The 23,098-nt window shown below is 34.8% G+C and overlaps 1 protein-coding gene across 1 annotated transcript in view; it reads left to right on the plus strand.

Moving 5' to 3' along the window:
• Window positions 1-23,098, plus strand: part of LOC121374733 (serine-rich adhesin for platelets-like) — a 35,595-nt gene that overhangs the window by 1,950 nt on the left and 10,547 nt on the right. Inside the window, exons 2-17 of the mRNA XM_041501840.1 lie at window positions 1,961-2,019; window positions 3,248-3,336; window positions 4,552-4,688; window positions 5,423-5,469; window positions 5,941-6,029; window positions 7,432-7,493; window positions 7,825-7,859; window positions 10,032-10,087; window positions 10,247-11,085; window positions 12,366-13,735; window positions 15,796-15,855; window positions 16,513-18,737; window positions 19,745-19,804; window positions 20,335-20,451; window positions 21,612-21,755; window positions 22,794-22,901. Of these exons, the coding sequence (XP_041357774.1) occupies window positions 1,961-2,019; window positions 3,248-3,336; window positions 4,552-4,688; window positions 5,423-5,469; window positions 5,941-6,029; window positions 7,432-7,493; window positions 7,825-7,859; window positions 10,032-10,087; window positions 10,247-11,085; window positions 12,366-13,735; window positions 15,796-15,855; window positions 16,513-18,737; window positions 19,745-19,804; window positions 20,335-20,451; window positions 21,612-21,755; window positions 22,794-22,901 (5,497 nt within the window). The remainder of the gene's footprint in view (window positions 1-1,960; window positions 2,020-3,247; window positions 3,337-4,551; window positions 4,689-5,422; window positions 5,470-5,940; window positions 6,030-7,431; window positions 7,494-7,824; window positions 7,860-10,031; window positions 10,088-10,246; window positions 11,086-12,365; window positions 13,736-15,795; window positions 15,856-16,512; window positions 18,738-19,744; window positions 19,805-20,334; window positions 20,452-21,611; window positions 21,756-22,793; window positions 22,902-23,098) is intronic.

Raw genomic sequence — 23,098 nt, forward strand, 5'->3', positions numbered from 1 at the left:
CAGAATTTGTAAAATTTTCTATCAAACGGAATCGTCAAAAATATTTGCTGCATCTATTTTTGAGTAATACTGACATAAATTAATATTTAGCAGTTGGTGCATCTGATATTACTAATGATAAACCTACCTGTATAAATTTTCTGCAGATGTATAATCAATATCTCAAATAAAATTTGAAGGGAGGAAACGTCCAATAAAAACAATAGCGACTTAGCGGTTCCCAGTCGCTATTGCTGCAATGTAGCTTTAGATTGGGTACGAGTTGGGGGAGGTATTGTTACAGCATAGCATTAGACTGGGTACGAGCTCCAAAATACAGTTACTTAATTTCACCAGTAAATGACGACTTTCAGTTTTTCAGTGAAAAATAAAAACGCAGGATTAAAAAAAAAAAAAAACATTATATGGTATCCCGGTGGGATACTGGGTTATTGAAGTCTGGTATCCAAAATTAAATTCTGGTAATCACGGGATATCTGTATACTGTTAATCTCGAACACTGGTGAACTATTGAAGTCACATTTATCAACAAATGAAAAAACAACAATTCCTGGGTCAGGAGCATCACTTTTGTGCCGCTGCCTGGATAACACCCCAACAACAGCAAAATTAATATATCTGGTGCATTATCTGCTAGTTTTTAATATTTTTACATCTGAAGTATGACGACACCCAAGAAAATAACCTTTCAGTCATATTTATTTGCTGCAAAAGTTCCTTTTTAACTGAAAAAGCTACATTAAAAAAAGATCGAGCGAGCGTTGTACCACTGGGCTATGTCCCGCCCCAATTGCAACCAGTGTCTTAATATAATACAAGTGCATACATTCAAAATAAAGAAGTAGGAACAGTTTCATGTTTTCATAATAAAACAACTTTGAGGAGACGTTTAAGTTAGTACCATGCAAAATAAGGCACGGCCAGTTTGGCCATGAGACTATGTTTAAAATATGTTGAGATGTTATACAATTATCTTTTTTCTATTATACAATACTTCTTTTCCCCCCGGAAAACATGTTTGTGTAGCTGGTGCAGATTCACATCGTGATATTGTGGTGTGGGGGAAAAGTTTTAGGTGTTAAAATATTGGTATGATGAATTAACCAAATAAAGGTTTAAATTACCTGAATGAAAGTACAGTTATACCTACATGTAAATGGAAATTATATTCAAAACAAAGACATTTATACAATTGATTTTTTATTGTGGGTTGTTTTTTTGTTTTTTTTAAACCTCCATTTCAGTCTTAATATTTTGACACAGGATACGCAAATCTAATTCTGCTTAACTTTTTTTCTTTCTTTTTTACGTTCGCATTTTAAATGTAGGACATCATTTCCATGGACATAATGGTTACACAGATCCAAAAAATAAAATTTAACTGATGTTTAGCTTGGTAAATGAACATTAGTAAGATACCTTTTTGAATATAAATATACATTTTTCTTTTAAATAATAAGGTGACGTATGATTCCATGTTTACCTGGGTATAATTTCAAATTTCATCATTCAATTCTGGGTTTGTGTTGATCAGACTTGTTTGATTCCCCATGATCTTTCAGCTTTTATTTTTTCTCATCTTGATTGACAAAGTCAAAAGGCGAGATAGAGGTATTACTTTTCCTATGACGACGACATCAACTTTTGCATTTAGCTTCATTAGGTTTTGTTTTGAGGCCCATCTCTCACAAGCTATAAGTCCTTCATTAATAAAACTTGGTTTGCATACTTATATCTTTGAATGTTCATCTCAAAGCGTGTTAAGTTTTAAAATTATATTTTGTTTTAAAGTGTCTGGGTAATGGGCAACTAGTTTTACGTGCTCATGTACCACTGGGGTTTCGAAAACACTTAATGTGTCTGCTAGTAATTTAGAAGTTTAATTGATTTAGAGGTTTGTTGTTTTTACATGATATAACTTATTTAATACTATAATAGCTTGACAAATGTTACTTTGTAGGACACTCAGACAGGCACTAAATCATTAGCGAAGCCTTTAAGAAACAAACATATTGGACGGTAAGTAGTTCTTTTAATAACTGAACAGTAACAGTGACTTAAGTTTATTATATGTTTACCATTTCTTGCATTCTGGAAAATAATCTTCTGACACAAAATGTAGGGGGGGGGGGGTGTGATTGAAATTCTCACTGGGCTACTGTTTATAAATATAAAGTGATGCACCCCTGTGCTCTTGAACAGCGAGAAGCATGAGAGAAAACTACATTCATTTCTTTTTTAATTCCTTTGTCTAGCCAAATATTTACTGGATTGTTCATCATGATTCTCAAAAGTACAGACATTTAAAAATTTTTTATTTAATTGTACACAAATTGATTTTATTTCTAGATTATTGTGTCAAAACCTATCAACTACGATAAGTCAGCGTTGGCTGGATACAAGTACAATATATTTTGACTTGTACTGCAGCAAACTTTTTATTGTTGATTTCATGAATACAATTTGTCCACGTCTCCTTTATTTCAAAGAATCTCCTTTATTTCGTGATTCTGCTAGATCTTTGTTTCCTCCTGTTTTTTGACGAATCTCCTTTTTTGGGGAAAAAAGGAGATTGTCTGCATTTTTGTTGGCTTATTTCCTCACAACAGAGTATAATTGTATTCAAGTGACTTTTATACTTTCAAACTGAGCTCTTTGTGCAATAAAACACTGGTCTATAAGGGTGTATTGTCTATTTTCCCATTCATGTCACACTGAGCATTGGCTTTTTTTTTCAGTAAGTAGTGTAAATATTAAGTAGTCACATAGGAAAATAAAATAATTATCATTATATACTATGTTGTAATTCACTTGCTGGTGTACATTGGATACATTGTTTGGTTCTGTGATAAATGGTAATAATGTAATGTACTGTGTATCATGTAGGTGAGGATAGAATGGCTATGAGGGTTAAAGGAGGCCATTCATTAAAATAAAACGTTACGTTGTAATTAAAACAATATCTTGTTAAAATCTTATAGATTGTGGACAGATTTCTTCACGGCAAACCTTGAAATGTTGACTCTAGATGCTGTCAGAATGCATCTCGGGTCACTTCTTTTTTTTCTTCAAAAATTTCAACAGATGAGGGGGGGGGCAGCCCTCCTCTCGATCCCCCCCCCCCCCTCCCCCAACTGCAAATAAAGCCTATGCCTTTATCTCCTTTATTTTGATTTCAAGTCTGTGAATACTGTTATGCCCAAGAAACTAATAATTATATTTTGCTGCTTCTGTGTTGTTTTTTCAGACGAACTGGAGTAAATGTAAAGGAGGGGAAGAACATTCGAAAGTTTAAAGATGGCTATGAAAACTTTGATGATTATTGGACAGAATCAGGTTATTATTGGTTTGAACCATATTTATTTATTGTCAAATACAGGTAATACTACTGGGATTTGATATTATTTATTAAATCCAATTTCTGTAATATTCCCACAAATAAAAAAATAAACAAAACAAAAAATGTTTATATTCCATTCCACAGCAGGGCTCACGATACCAGGCGAAGTGATCCCAAACTTCACCTTGATCTCGTCGACTTCACCCTGATCGTGTTTCTGGAGCGATATCGAAGTCGCCTTGTCAAAACAGAGGCCACATGCTTGGCAACATGCATTCACGGGTGAATGAAGGAATGTTTAACGACACCCCAGCACGAAAAATACATCGGCTATTGGGTGTAACTATGGTAATGCAAACAAATAAGTCGTTCACGGGTGACTGACCAGAAATTTGGAGATGGCGACGTGCTTAATTAAGGATTAATTATCCCAGTCTTTGAAGATAATACAAAGGAAAATAAAAGAATGTACATGTAATCACATGAATCCGTAATTTGGTATTTAGAATCATATCGTCCATACAATTTGTTTCTTTGAAGTATAAACAGTAATAACTCGTAATCAGTGTCTGCAAAAAGGGGCTTCACGTGATTTAACATAAAAACGCAAGTAAATTACTAAAAAATAAAAATAAATTCAAGTCTCCCTCTGGTTAAAAACTTCTCCCTCTCAAGGTCTGGAGGGAGAAGTCACTTCTCCCTAAAATTTAGACCTAGCTTGAGCCCTGCCACAGGAACGCCTTTTTTCATATTATGGAATTTACTACAAGTTATTTATTTCTGAGTCGATTGTTGTCTAAATTGCACACAAAAATAGTATTTTTTGTTATTTCAAAAACACTTTTACATTTTTACTTACGTCGCACCCAACTGAAATTATTTAGCCCAGTGGCACAGTGCTCGCTCGATGCGCGGTCGGTCCAAGATCGATTCCCGTCGGTGGGCCCATTGGGCTATTTTTTGTTCCAAAGGCCGTGGTATGTACTATCCTGTCTGTGGGATGGTGCATATAAAAGATCCCTTGCTGCTAATTGAAAAGACTAGCCCATAAAGTGGCGACAGCGGGTTTCCTCTCTCAATATCTGTGTGGTCCGTAACCATATGTCTGACGTCATGTAACTAAATAAAATGTGTTGAGTTTGTTGTTAAATAAAACATTTTTTTTTTTTTTCATATCTTTAATTAATGTGATAATGTTTTATACATTGCAGAAGCTGATTCAATTTGTGACATGTCACTTTACAAGAAGCCTGTCACCAACAAGGAAAACGTCCTCGTCAGAAATCATGTATCTACAGCTGTAGAGAACTCCACACAGGATAGTATTGGCCCCTCAGTTAGTTTTGCGGTAATAACTTAAACCATCATTCTGTTTTAGGGCCAGCTCTGGATACGCAGAACATTTCGCCAAATTGACTATTAAACTTTTTAAAAAATACAGAAAACTGATTATTTTCTAATAAAATCTTAATTATTCGCCAAATTAAAGTAAAATTCCACCAAATGCTTTTAAAATTCACAATTGGTGAATTGTCAAGTGCCAGGACTAGCCCTGTATTTCAGTGGTGTTTGTGCCAACTGATTTTTTGGCAGAGGAATTAACATTCATTTAAAACTGTAATTTAAATATTTCCAGAATACTCAGTCACAAATGCCAATGAGCACACTATACACATTCTCATGAATATACAGTTTGTGAAATAGACTGATTTATTAATTAAAATGTGGAAAATAAGCAGCAGGTTGCAGAAATTAGATGGATGAAACTTTTATAGTAAACCAATAAACAAAAACTGATATATTTTGACTTCACACACACACACACACACACACACACACACACACAGGCATAGCATAGCGTGGTCTCAATGGGTGGGGGTGGAATATGAACCTAGTGGACCCTTTTGTTTACATTTTCTCTGGGGAACTAAATGAATAGTTTAATATTGCACTACAACACATTGTTTTAACCTCGTTCAGGGTTTCAGACTGCCTACAACCTTACACACACACACACATAAACTCACACACAATCTTATTTCTTTGTATATGTCTTACCACTGTGTTTTGTTTTTCTAACAGAATGGGAACAAGAACCTAGCTTATTTGAGAAACAAGAATATTGGAAGGTGAGATGGTTTGTCATTTTAAAATTTATAGCTACTTTGTTTATTAAAGATGTAAAGGTGTGAAATCTGAAGTAGTAGTGAAGTATTTTAGAATTTTAAAAATTATATTTTTGGTTTGTGTTTTGCCTTTAAGACGTATATATAATAGTGCAGACTGTAAAAATCCAATTTCAATTCTACATTTACATTGATTATTATGGTCTAAAACCACATATATTTGAATTATATATTTTAGAGGTGAAATATAATTGGTTCTTGATAATTGAAAATTTTAAAAAACATTAAAAAGTGCATCAAATAGATCTATTGCTGCTAATGGAAAAATTGTAACTGGGTTTTTTCTATTACTGGTTTTCTCTTTTACTGTGTGCAAAAAACATTCTCCAATTTTTGAAATTAGATAGCCGATGATTAATAAATCAATGTGCTTTAGTGATGTTGTTTTAAAAAAAACTTTTATCAAAATTGTAGACGAACGGGACAAGATGTAAAAGCTGGGAAAGACATCAGACGCTTCAAAGATGGTTTTGAAAACTTTGATGATTACTGGTCAGAATCAGGTAAGAGCATAATAAATTTTTCAAAGTTAAAGACCCATTTTGGACGCGTTGATTTATGGTGTGTATGTCTGTCTAGGAAATCCATGTCAGGGCCATATCTTCCTTATCAATTCATATAGGATCATCAAATGTTCTATACAAGTACAACTTGGGATGGTGGTATTGCGTACCATAAGTAGGTCACGGTCCTACTTTTCATATTACTGCACAGTAAATGAAATCCATGTCAGGGCCATGTCTTCCTTACCAATTCATATTGGATCATCAAATCAACTTGGGATGGTGATCTGTTGCATACTATAACTAGGTCACTGCGACCTACTTATGACCGGCATATCATGTATTTCACCCGTACTCTTGTTATCAATATTTTGGGATATAGAAGTAATATGAAATGGCACCAATGGCGACAAAAGGCAAATACATGTCGCAGTTGGAGAAAGAAGAATTAGAATGTGGAAGTGGACAGCAAAAGGAAGAAAATAGGAGGAGCTAGCTGCCAGATTGGGAAGAAATAAGATGGAATTCAGAGGAGAGAAACGAAAGGATGGCAGTGGAATAAAAGCAAAAACTTTTGGATACAATTCCATTTTTGACTAAAATAGCCATAAATCTGACACATATTTTTATTTGCAAAACAGCATACGGTAGCGAGCATACAGCAGATGAGGTATGGACATGTTGTGTATTTCAAGACATGTAATCCATGTGACTGCCTTTAGCAAGTCATCTGTTGTGCAACCCAACCTTTAAAGCTTTAAAGTTCTATAGAGAATGTTAAATTAAATATTGATACTTAGCATGTTAACATCTGAGTTAAAAATAATTTTTCACAACCTTTAGCAAGCTACCAAAATTTACGAAAAGAAACATAAAGATTGACATTTTTGATCAGCTGAATATATGGACAGAGGCCAGATGAAAAGTTCAACATCTGATTATGACTTGCATTTCATGGGGGTCGAGAATGGTGTATCACATTAATTTAAAGCTGCCTCTACTTGTCTGCATGGTTCTCAGACTTATTTTTATACAGTTTAAAATGTCATCCTAAATGTATCTGTCCTGTACTTGCAAATGTAAGTAGAAGGTTTTTCTTGTTATTCAGGTCCCTGAAAATTGCATGACCGATCGTTTGGTTTGCACAAGTCTTGTTTTGCATAACATATTTTTTGTTTGCTCTTTAAATTTAGGTCAGCATTTACGTGGTCATGATTGGCTACACAAAACAAAATGGATGACCTGAATTTGTTTCAGCATAACTCATTTATATAAATGGTTTATCATTATAAAAAATTTGAAATTTTCAATAAAATAACTCTTTGATGGTCATACAGTGGGGGCATTTTTGTTTCAGAACAGTTTCTTAATATTAATCATTGATAAATTATTCTTGTTTTAGATGCTGATAGTATTTTATCAAGTTTCTGCGTTAACAGAAGAGGGAGTGTTATCGAACAACAGGTACCCATTTTTAGTTTTAAATTAACGTTTCCTTTATTTCAGTTGTAATCAGTGTATTTACAATATGGTATCTGACCATAATTATGTTAATGGTTATATTTTTTGGTCAAGCTTAAAAGAATCTATTTACAAATTTGGCTAATAGGTGAAGCTATATGGTGGTAATACTAATGGAGTTTAGCCTAAGTTTTCTGTTAAAGCTTCAAGTCTACATAAGTTTGAAGAAATATTTAGGTTTGAAACAAATATTGTCATACAGAATGAGTTGTTTATGAGTGTTTTAACCATAATAAGTCATTTGTATTTTAAATAGTATGATTTTCTTTTATAGAAATCTCAACATGAACCAGCTTCTTTTGAAACTAAGTAAGTAAATTGTAGAGGTTTGTTTTGCCTGTTTTACTTGGATGGGTTGCATATAATATAGTTTATCTAGGACATAGTCGCTTTGTTGTATTAACGTTGAGAACAGCCAGAGACGAAAAGATTAGTATTATGCTGCTAGTAATGTAGTTGAATTGGCATATTTTAATAACAATCTGCATTTTATTAAGAATTCAATGTGATAAATAGAGAATACTACACAAGTAGCCGTTACATATGATTTGTCTAGCGAAAGCGAGTTGGATACATTTTTAAACAAGTTGTAATATTCTATTTCTTACATACCCTCAGAAACTTTGTTTAAAATTAATTTAAATGTCTTTTTCAACTAACATTTCAATCTTGCTCGTTCCTTTTTTTTACTGGATGGTATTGCTGTCGCGACTGGGTCATCAACTAGGAGCAACCAGTCATTGTGTCTTTAAATCAATGTATGTTATTGGTATGTGTTAACATAAATAACAAATGGTGTTCTCACAATGGTAAACATCCCATTTTGTTGATCATTTGACTGTCCAGAATTTGTTTCTGATTGGTCCATAATTTGTGGAGTTTCATGCAAGTTTGTTGGTTTGTAAGGGAAGTCTCGACTGAAAACCAAAAGTGTTGTTGACATTCCAACATTGGACATTTGGTAATTTTTATTGATTCAGTGATAGTGAAAATTACTGAATGGATTAGTACGAGGTTGTTTTTTTAGTGGAACAGGTGAGAAAATCGAGCACAACCAAACGGTCTGTGGGGTCCCCCAGTTTTAACATAGACTATGTTCTGTCTCTGTAAAAGCCATTGACCATAAGATATAAATATAAAATAGACAAATCATTAAAAAATAAACATGAAATAAAGCTTTACAAAAACAGAAAATATTTGGTCTATCACAATGGGTGTGTAAGTATTAACCACAAAACCACTTTACGTACTGTATGAACAACATAGGGCAAAGCCATTTTTTTAAGGATTGTCTGATATTTCTTTTACGTTCATCAGGGTATGAACAAAACAAATCATCCACAAACTCTGTGGATTGGCGAAGCGGTTCTCACATTTGTTTGTGGATGATTTTATTTTTTTTCATACCCAGATGAACGTAAAATAATTAACAGACAATACTTATAATGAAATATGAATCATACTTGTTAATAATAACACTAAAACATCATACTTTATTTTGAATTATTTTTGGTCCATAAACAATAACACTCAGTAAGACAACTTGCCCATATAAAATGATGTCATCAGATATGACGTTCCCTGACGACGTAATTTTTACATTCATTGAGATATGAATAAACTCCTGTTGGTACGTCGACCAATGGGGTGACATGTTGTAATGAAATTTAATTATCTATAAATGTGTAAAGTAATCTTGTGGTTCTCAATTCCAAGTGTATTTAAATTTAAACAATAATAGCTAACTTGAAAAAACAATTCTTTAAATATTGTTTACTGCGTACAATATTTCAACCAGCCTTAGTGTCGTCGTGGCTAAGCCATCAGACATAAGGCTGGTAGGTACTGTGATCGCACCCGGGTACCAGCTCTCACCCAGAGCACATTTTGTGACATCAGTGGGTAGGTATAAGACCACTACACTGACTTATCTTTCACTAACCACTAACCCACCATCCTGGACAAACAGCCCAGATAGCCAAGGTGTGTCCAGGATAGTGTGCTTGAACCTTAAGCACAAATATAAGTTGAAATGAAAATGAAAACAATATTTCCTGCAAACCTTCATTCAGTTCATGTATTGGTTACTCAACTTTATATTCATATAAATTGCCAGCTGGTTACATGGTGAAATATATTCTACAGTTAAAAGTTACAAACTTCAGGACACTAGAATTTTGTTTGTTATACAAGTATAATTTGTGTAGCCATACAGTCAGTTACCTAGATTTACTTGTAATAAATTATGTACATCAATTTTAAATCCTCTTTGTCAGCTATTAGACTGTTAATTTTATTTGGACATTCAAGGCAGTTAATAAATAAAATACAGTTCTTAATGTAGAAAAATTATGCAGAAGTTTCTATTGTTTTCATCAGCTTGTGTGTTGTTGTTTGGGGGGGTTTTGTTGTTTTTTAATGGTGTTATTTTCAACATTTGTTATATCACTTTTGTTTTATATAATATCTTATATATTCCAGAGAATCTGATGGATCTTGCAAGGTGAAAACACCTGCTACTGACAAGAAACTTTCAGGTAGATATGGATACTACAAATAATTATTGATTGATAAATACCACGTATTTTTGCTTTCTTAATTGTTTTTTTATATATATATATATATATTTTTTTTAATATACAGCCATTACTTGGCACAGGATTATTGACCATTAATTTGTCTTGCAACTGTTCCAGATGTGGATGACGACAATGGTCCAACCACTGTGAGTGAGCAGGACACTACAGAAGATGACACTAATACTGCAGAGGAACCAGAGAAAGCAGAACATGATGAATCTCATACTCCAGGGCAACCTGAGAAAGCAGAACATGCCGAGCTGACAGCAAGTGAACAAGCCAGTGAAGTAGGTGATGTTCACACTGCTAGTGAACAAGAGAGCGTAGAAGATGCCGCAATCACCATGAGTGAACAAGAGAGCGTAGAAGATGCACCAATCACCACGAGTGAACAAGAGAGCGTAGAAGATGCCCCCAGCACCACAAGTGGACAAACGAATGTAGAAGATGCCCCCAGCACTGTAAGTGAGCAGACTAATGTAGAAGTTAACCGAGTCACTACAAATGAGCAAGAGCGTGGAGAAGATGGCCCCAGTTATTCAAGTGATCAAGAGAGCATGGAAGATGCTTCCAGCACTGCAAGCAGGCAACACGGTGAAGGGCCTGCTTCCTCCATTGCTGATGTTCAAAGAAGGAAAGAAAAAGATCAGGTAAAAGATGACGTTACATCTACTATGAATCATCAAGACATGCAAAAGAAACATTTGACTCATGCTAGTCAAGGCAAGAAAGGGCAAAATGTCTTATCCTCACCAAGAAATGAAGATTCTGTGGTGTTCAGAGATGAACAGGAAAATGAAGATGATGATGCTTCCACTGCCACCACTGTGGATGATGTCCAGTCAGCATCAGGTCATCCACTGAGTGAGAACTGTGTAGCTGATGTTACAGAGAGCTGTCTTAGTTCTCAGTTTACTCAACCAACTCAGGATGAAGTTCCTGATGCAACAACACAGGTGCCCACTTTTTTTTTGTTACAGCAAATGTTAAAATATTAAAGCCTGATAACATCTTAAAGGGGCATCAAGTATTTCTACTTTGCCAGATTTGTTTAAAAAAAAAAAAAAAAAAGCATATATTTGCAAATAAGATACCTGGACCTTTTGTACATAGATGTTTTTATTAACAGACTTTTCAGTCCTTATTGTTTGACGTGATGAATTGTTCTCACACATGTGCTTATGCCAAACAATTTTCTTATGAGCAAAACACTGCTTACCTTGATACATGCCGATATCATTAATTTATTTACACAAAACTACTGTGAATTTGATTCTGCGAGTAATTGCTCTCCTAGATAATTCCGTGATAGCAGTCTATTGCTCACTATCAATTTTTCAAGCACAGGATGTTTTGTTGACACTTTTTGCTACCTGTTCTAAAATTATCCTTGACCCTAAAGCCTAACCCTGTCCGTCTATCAATAAAAGTCTGTCAAATGAATGTCTGTTGGCAAAAAGTCTAGTCACATGTAACATGTATTTTACTGACTGAAAGCCTTTAGAGACCACAAGTCAATTTCACAAAAATCATAAGTTCACATATACTGTTGGCCATTAACATCTGTGGTACGTTTATATATTTTTGGATCTATTTCACATAAAAGATTACACCATTACGAAAGATGGATAACTGTAAGGATGAGAGAAAAAGATTTATATGTATTTAGAAATTTATTGTTTGTACTGGTAAAAAAAAAAAAAAAAAAATCCGGTCAGAGATTTACATTTACATTCAAAACTAGGATTACGGAATTTTGTGAAATTGATCCCTGAAAATCATTTGGACATGCTTAATACAAGAGTTGGGAATAAATTAATTAAAATGTGTCGGTACAATTATTACACTATTAATAATATGTGGGATTCCATGTCACAGTCAGGTTAATTGATTCATTTACAGGTCTGATAATTGTGAGAGCGATAGTTTCGTTCACTCATCACTCGTGCAAGTATAGTTTTGCATAACCCATTTTTCGTCTGCACGTTGAATTTATGACATCATTTACATGGTCATGACGGGTTACGTAAAAAACGAAATGGGTTACCTGAATTTGTTTTTGCAGGATCCATAAATGACTTGTGCAAATGTTCAATTCTCAGATGCCTTATCTAAGGTTTAACATTTTAAAACTTGTTCTGCTTTAATATGGCATTCGTATTTATATATATTATTTATTATGTTTTGCATTTTAAGTTTTAAGTATGTTTTAATATTTCTATTTCTTTTTTTCCAGACAAAAAAGAGTTGTACTTCACAATCATTGAAAGTTATAAAATCGGGTCGAAAGTTAAATAAGTCTTCGAGTGATGGTAAAAATGTAGTTAAGAAACAACCTGATGGAGCTCTGGTACAAAGTATACACAACCCTGTTAACAGCGCAGGTTCAGCCAAGAAACAGTGTGATGGTACTGCTCAGAGTGACGCAATTAATACTGCAGATGATGTCATTTCTACAAATAACGTGCTTTGTCAAAGTGGCAACCTAAAACCAAAACAGAACTTGAATAATTCACATGTGGTGAATAAATCACCATTCAAAAATGTCAAAAATATAGCCAACATTGATAAAACTCCAGGTGAGACTACAATTCGGGTGAACAATATAGAATCAATATCATCTGGTAAAATTGTGGCTAAAGTCAGTCAGATAGACACTGTAAGCAAGAGTAAACAAAATGGCACTGAACAAGGCAGTTCTAATCAGAAGTGTGAAAATTTAACACGGACTGTTTTGGAAATGGACAAAGATACCAATAAGAAAAAGCTTAAAACCGTTGCTTCAAAGTCTAACAAAAAAATTAATAAGAAGAGGGCAGAGGAAAAATTTGTACAAGTGGCTGATGCAAAGTCATCTCTTTCTACAAGACAAAAAACAAGGATGCAAAATGGTAGAAAGGCCAGTGCTTCTGACAGTTCCGTTTTAGTTGAGCAGGGAAAGGTTGGTGAGGGTGAAGATTTTGAATGTGGTGGTAATGACCATTTCGAAGGTCAAAATAACATCTCAACTCTTTCAGTTAAGCACCAATTGCCTGGAAATAAATTTCTGGAATTGAACAGATTGGAGACCGGTATTCCCGAGAAAACTGTCAACAGAAATTCTGTTCCCGAATGTTCTGTCATCGATAATAAAAATAAAGATAATAAACAGCAGAATAACATGCCTGTGAAGTCTGGTACAAAAAACAATCACTGTTGTGAACCTGACAATCAATGTGATTTGTTATCAAACAGTGACAAATCTGGGACGACATCAAAAGTGGTTACAGTTTCTGTTAATGATGAAGACTGGAAGACCTCCAAAGCTGTCGCAATGTCTGAGATCGAAGAAGATGATGATGATGATGATGATGAGACTCCTACGAATTCGCAACAGTCTGATAGTGAGACAGAGGATGAGGATACGCCTAGAGCTGTAGCTGTCGTCACAGGGGTGCGGAAACTGGACATTGAAAACGTCTCTGATGAAGCAACATCCAAGTCCGATTCACCAGCCTCGAAACTGAACGTTGGCGGGAATGTGACGGGATCACTGACAAAGAACGAGGATGGGTTTTCACAGCTCACAAATCCAACACCAATGCTGAGCTTCAGAACAAGAAAAAGGTTTACAAACGGTTTTCATCTTAAATGTTTCTGTAATTTTTTTATCAGATCCTACAAGCTTTTGGACACATTTTTATCCTAACATTGGAATATTTATTTTCACCATTTAATCTATAGATTGGTCAATGTTACTCTGAAATAAGTGTTATATTGAAGAGTTTTCCATTTTAAGCAATACTAACCTGACTTTTGACCTTAGTGCATCCACTTTTCATATTTTCGTATAAAGTGTTCACCTAATGTGCCATTATTTAGTGTCAAATCCCCTTGGTGTCGCTATTTCCCATTTTAGCCAGTGCTCTATAAATGGTATAACAAACACCATGTTGTATATTATGTTGTGTGCGGGTTGGTACATCTAAAAGATCCATTGCTTGTAACTGAGAAAGAGTAGTCAGTGATGTGGCGGCAGTGGGCTTTCTTTCTCATCTCTGGGGTCCTTAACCATATGTCCGACACTATAAAACCATTAATAAAAATGGGTGGAATGTGTCATTAAATGAAGCATTTCTTCTTTCCTTTCCCTTCTCCAGTTTACCAAACTGGTCTGAATATCTCATCAAATGGTTATTACCATCCTTTGTGTCAAGGGTACCAACTCATTTCTAATATTGTGATAATGTCACATTGTGATTTCTTATTTCTTTTTTCTTGAGCAAACTTAGGAAAACTTACATGAGGACAATGGTTGGAATCAACGAGTGCTCAGTATAATTCTTACTGAACAGTTCAAGTTTATTTTGTTTAACAACAACACTAGAGCACATTGATTAATTAATCATTGGCTATTGGATGTTAAACATTGGTAATTCTGACACGTAGTCATAAGATGAAACCTACTACATTTCTTCTAATGCAGCAAGGGTTCTTTTATATACACTCTCCTACAGACAGGAAAGCACATACCACGACATTTGACCAGTTTTGGTGCACTGGTTGGAATGAGAGAAAAACAGTCAGTTGAATGGATCCACCAAGGTGGTTAAATCCTGCGACGCAAGCACCTCATGCGAGCACTCACAAATACACAATCAACTGACTGAGCTAAATCCCACCTCTCTTACTGAAAAGAGGAAACAGTTTAAGAGACTTTTAACTTTAGTACAGCATTCAGCAGCTAGGTGGAGGGTTTGATTCCCCATCAGTAAACTGTTTTGAAGATGCTTTCTTTGTTTTTATCTTTGTTTTTTGGTCTCTTATTTAAAGAGTGTTTCTTTTGGTGATAAAATTAATGGCATAACAACATACTTCACTTGAGGGCGGGACATAGCCCAGCGGTAAAGCGCTTGCTTGATGTGTGGTCGGTTTGGCATTGATCCCCATCAGTGGGCTATTTCTTGTTCCAGCCAATGCACTACGACTGGTATATCAAAGGCAGTGGTATGTGCTGTCCTGTCTGTGGGATGGTGCATACAAAGAAAGAAATGTTTTATTTAACGACGCACTCAACACATTTTATTTACGGTTATATGGCGTCAGACATATGGTTAAGGACCACATATATTTTGAGAGGAAACCCGCTGTCGCCACTACATGGGCTACTCTTCCGATTAGCAGCAAGGGATCTTTTATTTGCGCTTCCCACAGGCAGGATAGCACAAACCATGGCCTTTGTTGAACCAGTTATGGATCACTGTTCGGTGCAAGTGGTTTACGCCTACCCATTGAGCCTCGCGGAGTGGTGCATACAAAAGACCCTTTGCTATTTGGAAAAATTAGCAGGTTCCCTCTCTTAAGACTGTTAAAATTACCAAATGTTTGACATCCAATTAGCCGATGATTAATATATCAATGTGCTCTAGTGATGTCATTAAACACAACAAACTTCTACTTTACTTGAATAATAAATACTTAGTTTAAGTGGTCAGAAAATTTATCAAATTATGTTACAAATATATCACTATATGTCTTTATTGTAGCTAAGTAAAATTCAATAATATTATATTATAATAAAGTCTAAACATTAAATTATTTCTTTGGCAACTTAAACTCTAGATATGATGTGTATTGCATGTTTTTACTAGTATTATCTTTGACTTGTTATTTGATGTCTTTTTCAGACTTTCCTATTCTTTGATGCATGATACTAGTATACCACAGAAAAAAACACAAGAGAAAAAGTAAGTAGCAGTGTATCTAATAAGGTGTTTGTAAAGCGCATTTTCTCATGGAGGGGATGTAAATACACTAATTTTACCATTGCCAGCATATGTGCCTAGTATTACATCTAGTCTGTTTATATACGAGTTCTAGCAAAACTAAACAGATGGCTGAATGTATATTTATAAAGCATATATGTTTTTAATAGGGAAGTTATTTCGGGGGGGGGGGGGGGGGGGGGGTATTATTAATAATAAAGGAACATTTTATACTAATCAGCATTGAAAATGTTGCAGGGGTGGGATTTAGCTCAGTCAGCTAAGTACTCGTCTGAGGTGCTTGCATTGCAGGATTGATCACTCTCGGTGGATCCATTCAACTGATTGGGTTTTTTTTGTTCATTCCAACCAATGCACAACAACTTTGTCAAAGGCTGACGACTACATGTCAGAATTACCAAATGTTTGACATCCAATAGCCGATTATTAATTAATCAAGGTACTCTAGTGGTGTCGTTAAAGAAAACTTTTTTTTTTTTTAAATTAAAAATAATGTAAGAAAACAACAGAAGGTGCATATTTTATATTGTATGTGCCATATGAATCTATAAACCTTACTGAATTTTTATTAATACTGATAATGCATTCTTTTCTTTTTTTTCTCTTTTTTTTATATAGGAAAAAGCAGCAAAGTAAAAAACTAAACAGTGAATGTCTCGACTCATCAGAAACTGACTCTAATATGTTCCTCTGTCTTTCACGGAAGAGCTTAGGCAACAATCGGAGTTCAGTATTAAGCCATAAAGAAGATGATTACAACTTCTTGATTGTAGATGATGACAGCGACAATGGTGTAACTGTAAAACAACAGACTTCTAAAAGAAATACAAGAACTAAATCAACTGACGCTAAGACAAGAAACCGTAAAGATGTGATCAGTAAAAAACAGAAACCAGTGAAGAAAGCAAATACGCAAAAAAACAGTACTGAGAGTGATACTGAATCCGAAATAATAAAACAGAAAAGAAATGTGGGTAAAAAATCTTCAGAATTGAATGTAAGTGGTGGTGAGAAGCATATGACTAAGAACAAGATGTCGGTAAATAAAGCAAAGGAAAGTAAGACCAAAACGAATGATGAGGAACAATTATCAAATAAAAGTAACAAAATTAAGGTAAGAAGACTTTCAAATGAGGAAGATGAACCAGAGGATTTTGGTCTGTCCGACTCAGAACCTGAGAAAAACTTGGATAAAGACAAGAAGTCTGTGAAGAAGTCAAAGAAAACTAAGGCCAAATCGGATGTTGAAGGACCATTACCAAATAAAAATAATAATGTTAAGTTGAAAAAACTTTCAAATGAGGAAGATGAATCAGAGGATTTTGGTTCGTCTGTCTCAGAACTTGAGAACATGGCTAAAAACAAGAAGTCTGCAAATAAAGCAAAAAAAACTAAGACCAGATCAGAAAATGAGGAACAGTTACCAAATAAAAATAACAATATTAAGGTGAGAAGACTTTCAAATGAGGACGATGAACCAGAGCCTTTTGCTCTGTCTGACTCAGAACCCGAGAAGAACATGGCTAAAAATAAGAAGTCACTCAAGAAATCAAAGAAAACTAAGACCAAAACAAAGGACGAGGAACAATTACCAAATAAAAATAACAAAATTAAGGGGAGAAGACTTTCAAATGAGGACGATGAACCAGAGGCTTTTGGTCATTCTGAACCTGAGAACTTGGAATCTGAGAAGAACTTTGATAAAAACAAGAAGTCAGTGAAGAAATCAAAGAAAACTAAGGTCAAATCAGATGAGGAGGAACAATTACCAAATAAAAATAACAAAGTTAAGGGGAGAAGACTTTCAAATGAGGACGATGAACCAGAGGCTTTTGGTCATTCTGAACCTGAGGACTTGGAACCTGAGAAGAACTTTGATAAAAACAAGAAGTCAGTGAAGAAATCAAAGAAAACTAAGGCCAAATCAGATGAGGAGGAACAATTACCAAATAAAAATAACAAAGTTAAGGGGAGAAGACTTTCAAATGAGGACGATGAACCAGAGGCTTTTGGTCATTCTGAACCTGAGGACTTGGAACCTGACAAGAACTTTGATAAAAACAAGAAGTCTGTGAAGAAATCAAAGAAAACTAAGGCCAAATCAGATAAGGAGGAACAATTACCAAATAAAAATAACAAAATTAAGGTGAGAAGACTTTCAAATGAGGACGATGAACCAGAGGCTTTTGGTCATTCTGACTCGGAACCTGAGAAGAACTTGGATAAAAATAAAAAGTCAGTGAAGAAATCAAAGAAAACAAAATCGGACGATGAGAAAGATATGGTGAGAAGACTTTCAGATGAACCAGAGGCACCTGCTCTGTCTGACGCAGGAGAGCACAGAAAAGATGATGAGGTCATAAGTTCTTCATCTAAAGCAAAGAAAACATCAAGCAGAGTTCCACGTATCACAAAAAAGCAGCCTAAAAGGAAAGGAAAGAAAGTGGACGATAAGCCAGACAGTGGGGCGGATATGTTGACTGATTCAGATTTACCCAGGACAGATGTGATAGATGATGTATGCGCTGATGTTAAGAGTCTGGAATCACACAGTGACTCCACAATTTCGCCAAAAAGAAAGAGAAAATACTCCAGTATATCTGACACATCAAGTCGAGCTATTCGTAATACGAAGGATCGAACAAGAAAATCTCCTAGTAAGTTAAGTAAACAGTTATGTAAAAATGAAGGAACTCAACGGTCGGATAGTTCTGACTGTTGGACCACAGACTCAACAGCTGAAAGTATAAAGTCGGGACCCTCGAAACAGAAGCTGCCTTCGAAGCTTTCCACCAAGAAGTTGCCGAGAAGAAACAAACTGTCAAAGAAGAAGAATACAAAAGGTTGGTTATCCTGGTATATATTTATTTATAAATACTGCATAGGAATGTGCTTCAAATGATATATGCTGTGGATATGACTTTTGGTGATCTTGAAGCAGATAAAAAAAAACTGTATTCTAGTTCAACAACATATTTGTAAAAACTGAATCTAATTCGATGTTTATTCAAATCTGAAGTAGTAAAGCCAGACTTTTATGAGCCGCAAATTGCAACACCAAAATAGGTCATAACTTGTGTGAAGAACAATGTAGGTTTTGTAATGGTATGAAGACAAGGCTTGGTAAATAAAATAAAAAACAAACAATAAACATAAGATTTTAGTACTAAACTAACAGATATAAGGTAGGAAATTGAAAACTTAAGTTATTTCTAAATAGAAGTCATAATATATTGTATTTTTGGTGATGTTAAAAAGTTTAGTCTTTCAATACGCCTCAGTCTTTGTTGTTGTTGGGGTTGGGGGTTTTTTGGGGGGGTGTCTTCAATCTGTTTTGAGGGGCTAGACGTAGCCCAGTGGTAAAGCTTTCGCTTGATGTGCAGTTGGTTTTTGGCGATTGATCCCCGTCGGTGGGCCCATTGGGCAATTTTTCGCTCCAGCCAGTGCACCACAACTGGTGCATCAAAGGCTGTGGTATGTTAGCACATCCTGTCTATGGGATGGTGCATATAAAAGATCCCTTGCTGCTAATCGAAAAGAGTAGCCCATGAAGTGGCAACAGCAGGTTTCCTCTCTCAATATCTGTGTGGTCCTTAACCATATGTCCTACGCCATATAACCGTAAATAAAATATGTTGAGTGTGTCGTTAAATAAAACATTTCCTTCCTGCAATCTGTTTGACATCCAAAGGCCAAATTTACAAAGCTGTTTTGACTTAAACGTGTGTAACTACATGTTTGTACAATGCTTAAATAAATGTGTTTAAGAAAAACAGGCTTCGTAAATTTGGCATCAGATGTTTTGTTTCACTTTTAGTTTTGGTTCATATTTTGCTCTGTTGTGTTTCAGAGTCTAAGAAGTCTTTGACTGTAGGATCAGAACTCCAAGAAACGTGTCATTCCCCAAACTGTAAGATTTGTTTAATTTGTATTTAATGACTTATCAGAATTGTACATCACAGGCCCATAGTAACCGGGGGTGGATGAGGATGAAAATGTACTTCTTCTCTTTTTTTTGTCCTACACTATATAAATAAAGGTAAAAATATGACTTATTCCCCCTCCCCCTACTAGAAGCTGTCAACCCCTATTAGAGATTGTTTCTTCCCTCTCCTCCTTCCAGACATCGATCCTGTGAGGTGAAGTTTTATAAAGATACTTCAAGCTACAGATTAAACAGCCTGCTGTTTACGATTCAATTGTTTTATTCAATTTAATTTAAAATTTTAAAAATATATTTTTTGGAAACAATTTTGTTTTAAAGATTCTGAATTATATAACTAATGATAAATTATATATACATTAATTATTTTTGTGAATTAATTTTCAATTTATTTTGAGATGAACATCTATGAATGACACTTTGAGTAACACCAAATGAGATTATGGTAAATGTGGGTGAGAAATTTAATTTTATGGTGTTCTTTTTTTTTTTGACAGTAAGTGTTCATGATTCTATTCGACATGCGATGACATTGCCACTGGAGATTCCCCAGAGTGGTGTATCGCTTCATTGCAGATCGTTCACTTCAACTTCAACAAATTCAAGTGAAAAAGGTTTGAATAAAAAGCAGTTGCTTAATTTGTGAAATTTAGTCATCTACACAAAAAAATATTTACTGTAACAAAATTAAGTTTACTTATTTGTTGCTTTAAGCTGTTTCTAAGTATTTTTTCTTCTCTTTTTTTTCTTTTCTTTACCCAGATTCTGAATGATCAAAATCATTTATTATAATATTAGATCAATTGACTTTTAAGTAGATGGGACTCATCAAGCATGAGCCTGCATTTAGGGATATTGGTATTTTTAAAATGATGATAGGCCTGACAAAAGCTAAATATTGTAGGTCATGAAGGTAAAATTGCAACATGTAATTCATGTGAGTGGCCTCCCTAGAAACATTACTTTTATAATGTTGGTTGAATTGGATGTACAAATGTCTTTGATGAAATCAAATCACTAACGATAATTTGTGTAGTTCTTTTAAAGATGACGACCAAATAAAGATACTAATGCCAGCTTCAAGGTTCGCACATGCTTGAAAAGGCCCTAAATTTGAAGGGTTGCCCTAAAAAGTCCCTATTTTGATTATCTAGCCCTAAAAAGCCCTATATTTTACAGGCAAGTTCACAAAAGGCCCTAAATTGGGCCATATAAGCCCTGAAATCATTAGACATTTTTCTTCTTCCGGAAACATTAAATAAATTGCCAAAAATACATCAATATCTACTTTCATTTGTTGATCTCTGTGCTCGCTCAAACGTTGGTGTGTAAACAAAGCCAAAATTATACCAACATCATCAATGTTCGGTATTGTTCATAGAAGGATTCATTCATAACTTTCGGGGAGCGCTTGATTGGTCATTCTAAAACGAAACATGTTTCTAAAATACTAATCAAGAGTCTTAATCTCAGTGCATTATTTTGTTGAGTTTGAACGTCATTGTAAATGGCGGACAACAAAGTTTTAGTCCCTAAATTTTACTTACATAGACCCTAAAAAGCCTCTATATTTAGGTTTGGAATTTATGTATGAACCGTGAGCTTAGAAAGAAATATAACAAATGTGATTTTTAAAAATTAATCTGATGTGAAAGGATTTCTCTTCTATTTTTCTTTAATTCATATAATTTTGGTAATTGTCATCGTCTTCATTGTTATTATTGTCATTATTTTAATTTTGTTATTTTTTATATTATTATTTTTTCAATAAAAGGTAAAAGATCTAAAGGAAGTTTGCCTCAGAGGAGACTGACTACATGTCTTGTACAGCCAGGCAGAGTCCGGTCTAAGGAGAGAAAACAGAGACGAGTGACAATAAACAAAATGGTGGAGAGAACCTTTATCAGTCCAACTAGAGGTATTATGGTTAATCTTCCTTTACTTTGTTTCATACATTGTGGTATAAATTCAAATACCTATTGATAAATTATGTTTTCATGTAGAGTAAATTTTATCAATTTCCTAACACACATGAACACATCATTAGTCCATTGATAAATTCTCTCAATATTTTGAAGGTACATATATGACACCAATTTTAGTCTGTGCTCACCACGCTCTATAAAAGATGCAATTAAGGGGCCTAATTCACTAAACTCTCGCAACTTTGTGACCTCAGTGCAATGCTAAAAGACTTGCAAAGAGGATGCTTTGTTGTCTAGCAGAGCCTGAGAGACCTTTGTCAATTAGGCCCCAGGTTTATAAGAGCATCTTTGTATCAGGCCTTCAGCATTTAACCGTACTATTAATAAACATTTTGGCTTTATGCTTATCCAGATAAATAATATGCAAACTATAAAACAATGGTTTTGGAAGGTAGAAGGCATGGAGTCTTTGTTTTAAGAGCATCTATATTAAGCTGTACAACTAATACACATTTTGGATTTTTGTTGATCTTGACAAATACTACATAAATATAAACTTGAAACTGTGGTTTTGAAAATAACAAGATATGGAGTTACAGTTGCCATGCAAATTAAGCTGGCATCCTCGTCCTCTGCCGCTAATAAAGCTGGTCTGACCCATGGCACTAACTAACGACTGTTAGTACATGTAGTAGGGGTGTATAGTAGGTGCCTCTTAACAATGCCAGAAGTAACTACTGAACACTCCCCGAAGTGGTCAGACTAAGCCCACAGTTAAAAGCTGATGAAGAATGACAGGTGTGTCGCATAGATAGCCACAAGAGACAAGCACCTGTCACGGTTGGAGACAAGGATTGGGATGCAGAGTTGGACAGCGAAAGAAGTTGAAAGATAGGAAGAGTTGCCAGATTGGGAAGAAATGAGATGGAATTCAAAGGAGAGAAAGGAAAGAGGGCAGTGGGATTAAAAAAAAAAAATAATAATAATAAGGCCCTGAAATGTTATTCATCCATGTGTATATATTATTTTAGGAAGCTCTTCTCAGCATTCGTCTGTGGAAGACAGTATTGTGCACTTTGCCGAGGTCACCACGTCAGCTACACCCACATCCGTACCAGGCACGAAGAAAGAAAAAATTAGTGAGTCACTGCCTACTGTTTTCTTCTCATTCGCTGCATTGTGTATAGTTTGGAGCAGAATCACATTGTTATGTCTAAATGAGCATAAGTTTAAATAACTTACAGAAGTTTAAATAACTAATCAATTAAAATCTTTAAGACAGGTTTATACTCTATAAATAGATATAGATGAAAAAATGTCCTGAATTAGAGGGTCG

This window comes from Gigantopelta aegis, chromosome 6, assembly GCF_016097555.1.
Source record: "Gigantopelta aegis isolate Gae_Host chromosome 6, Gae_host_genome, whole genome shotgun sequence".
In the NCBI taxonomy this organism is placed as follows: Eukaryota; Metazoa; Mollusca; class Gastropoda; order Neomphalida; family Peltospiridae; genus Gigantopelta; species Gigantopelta aegis.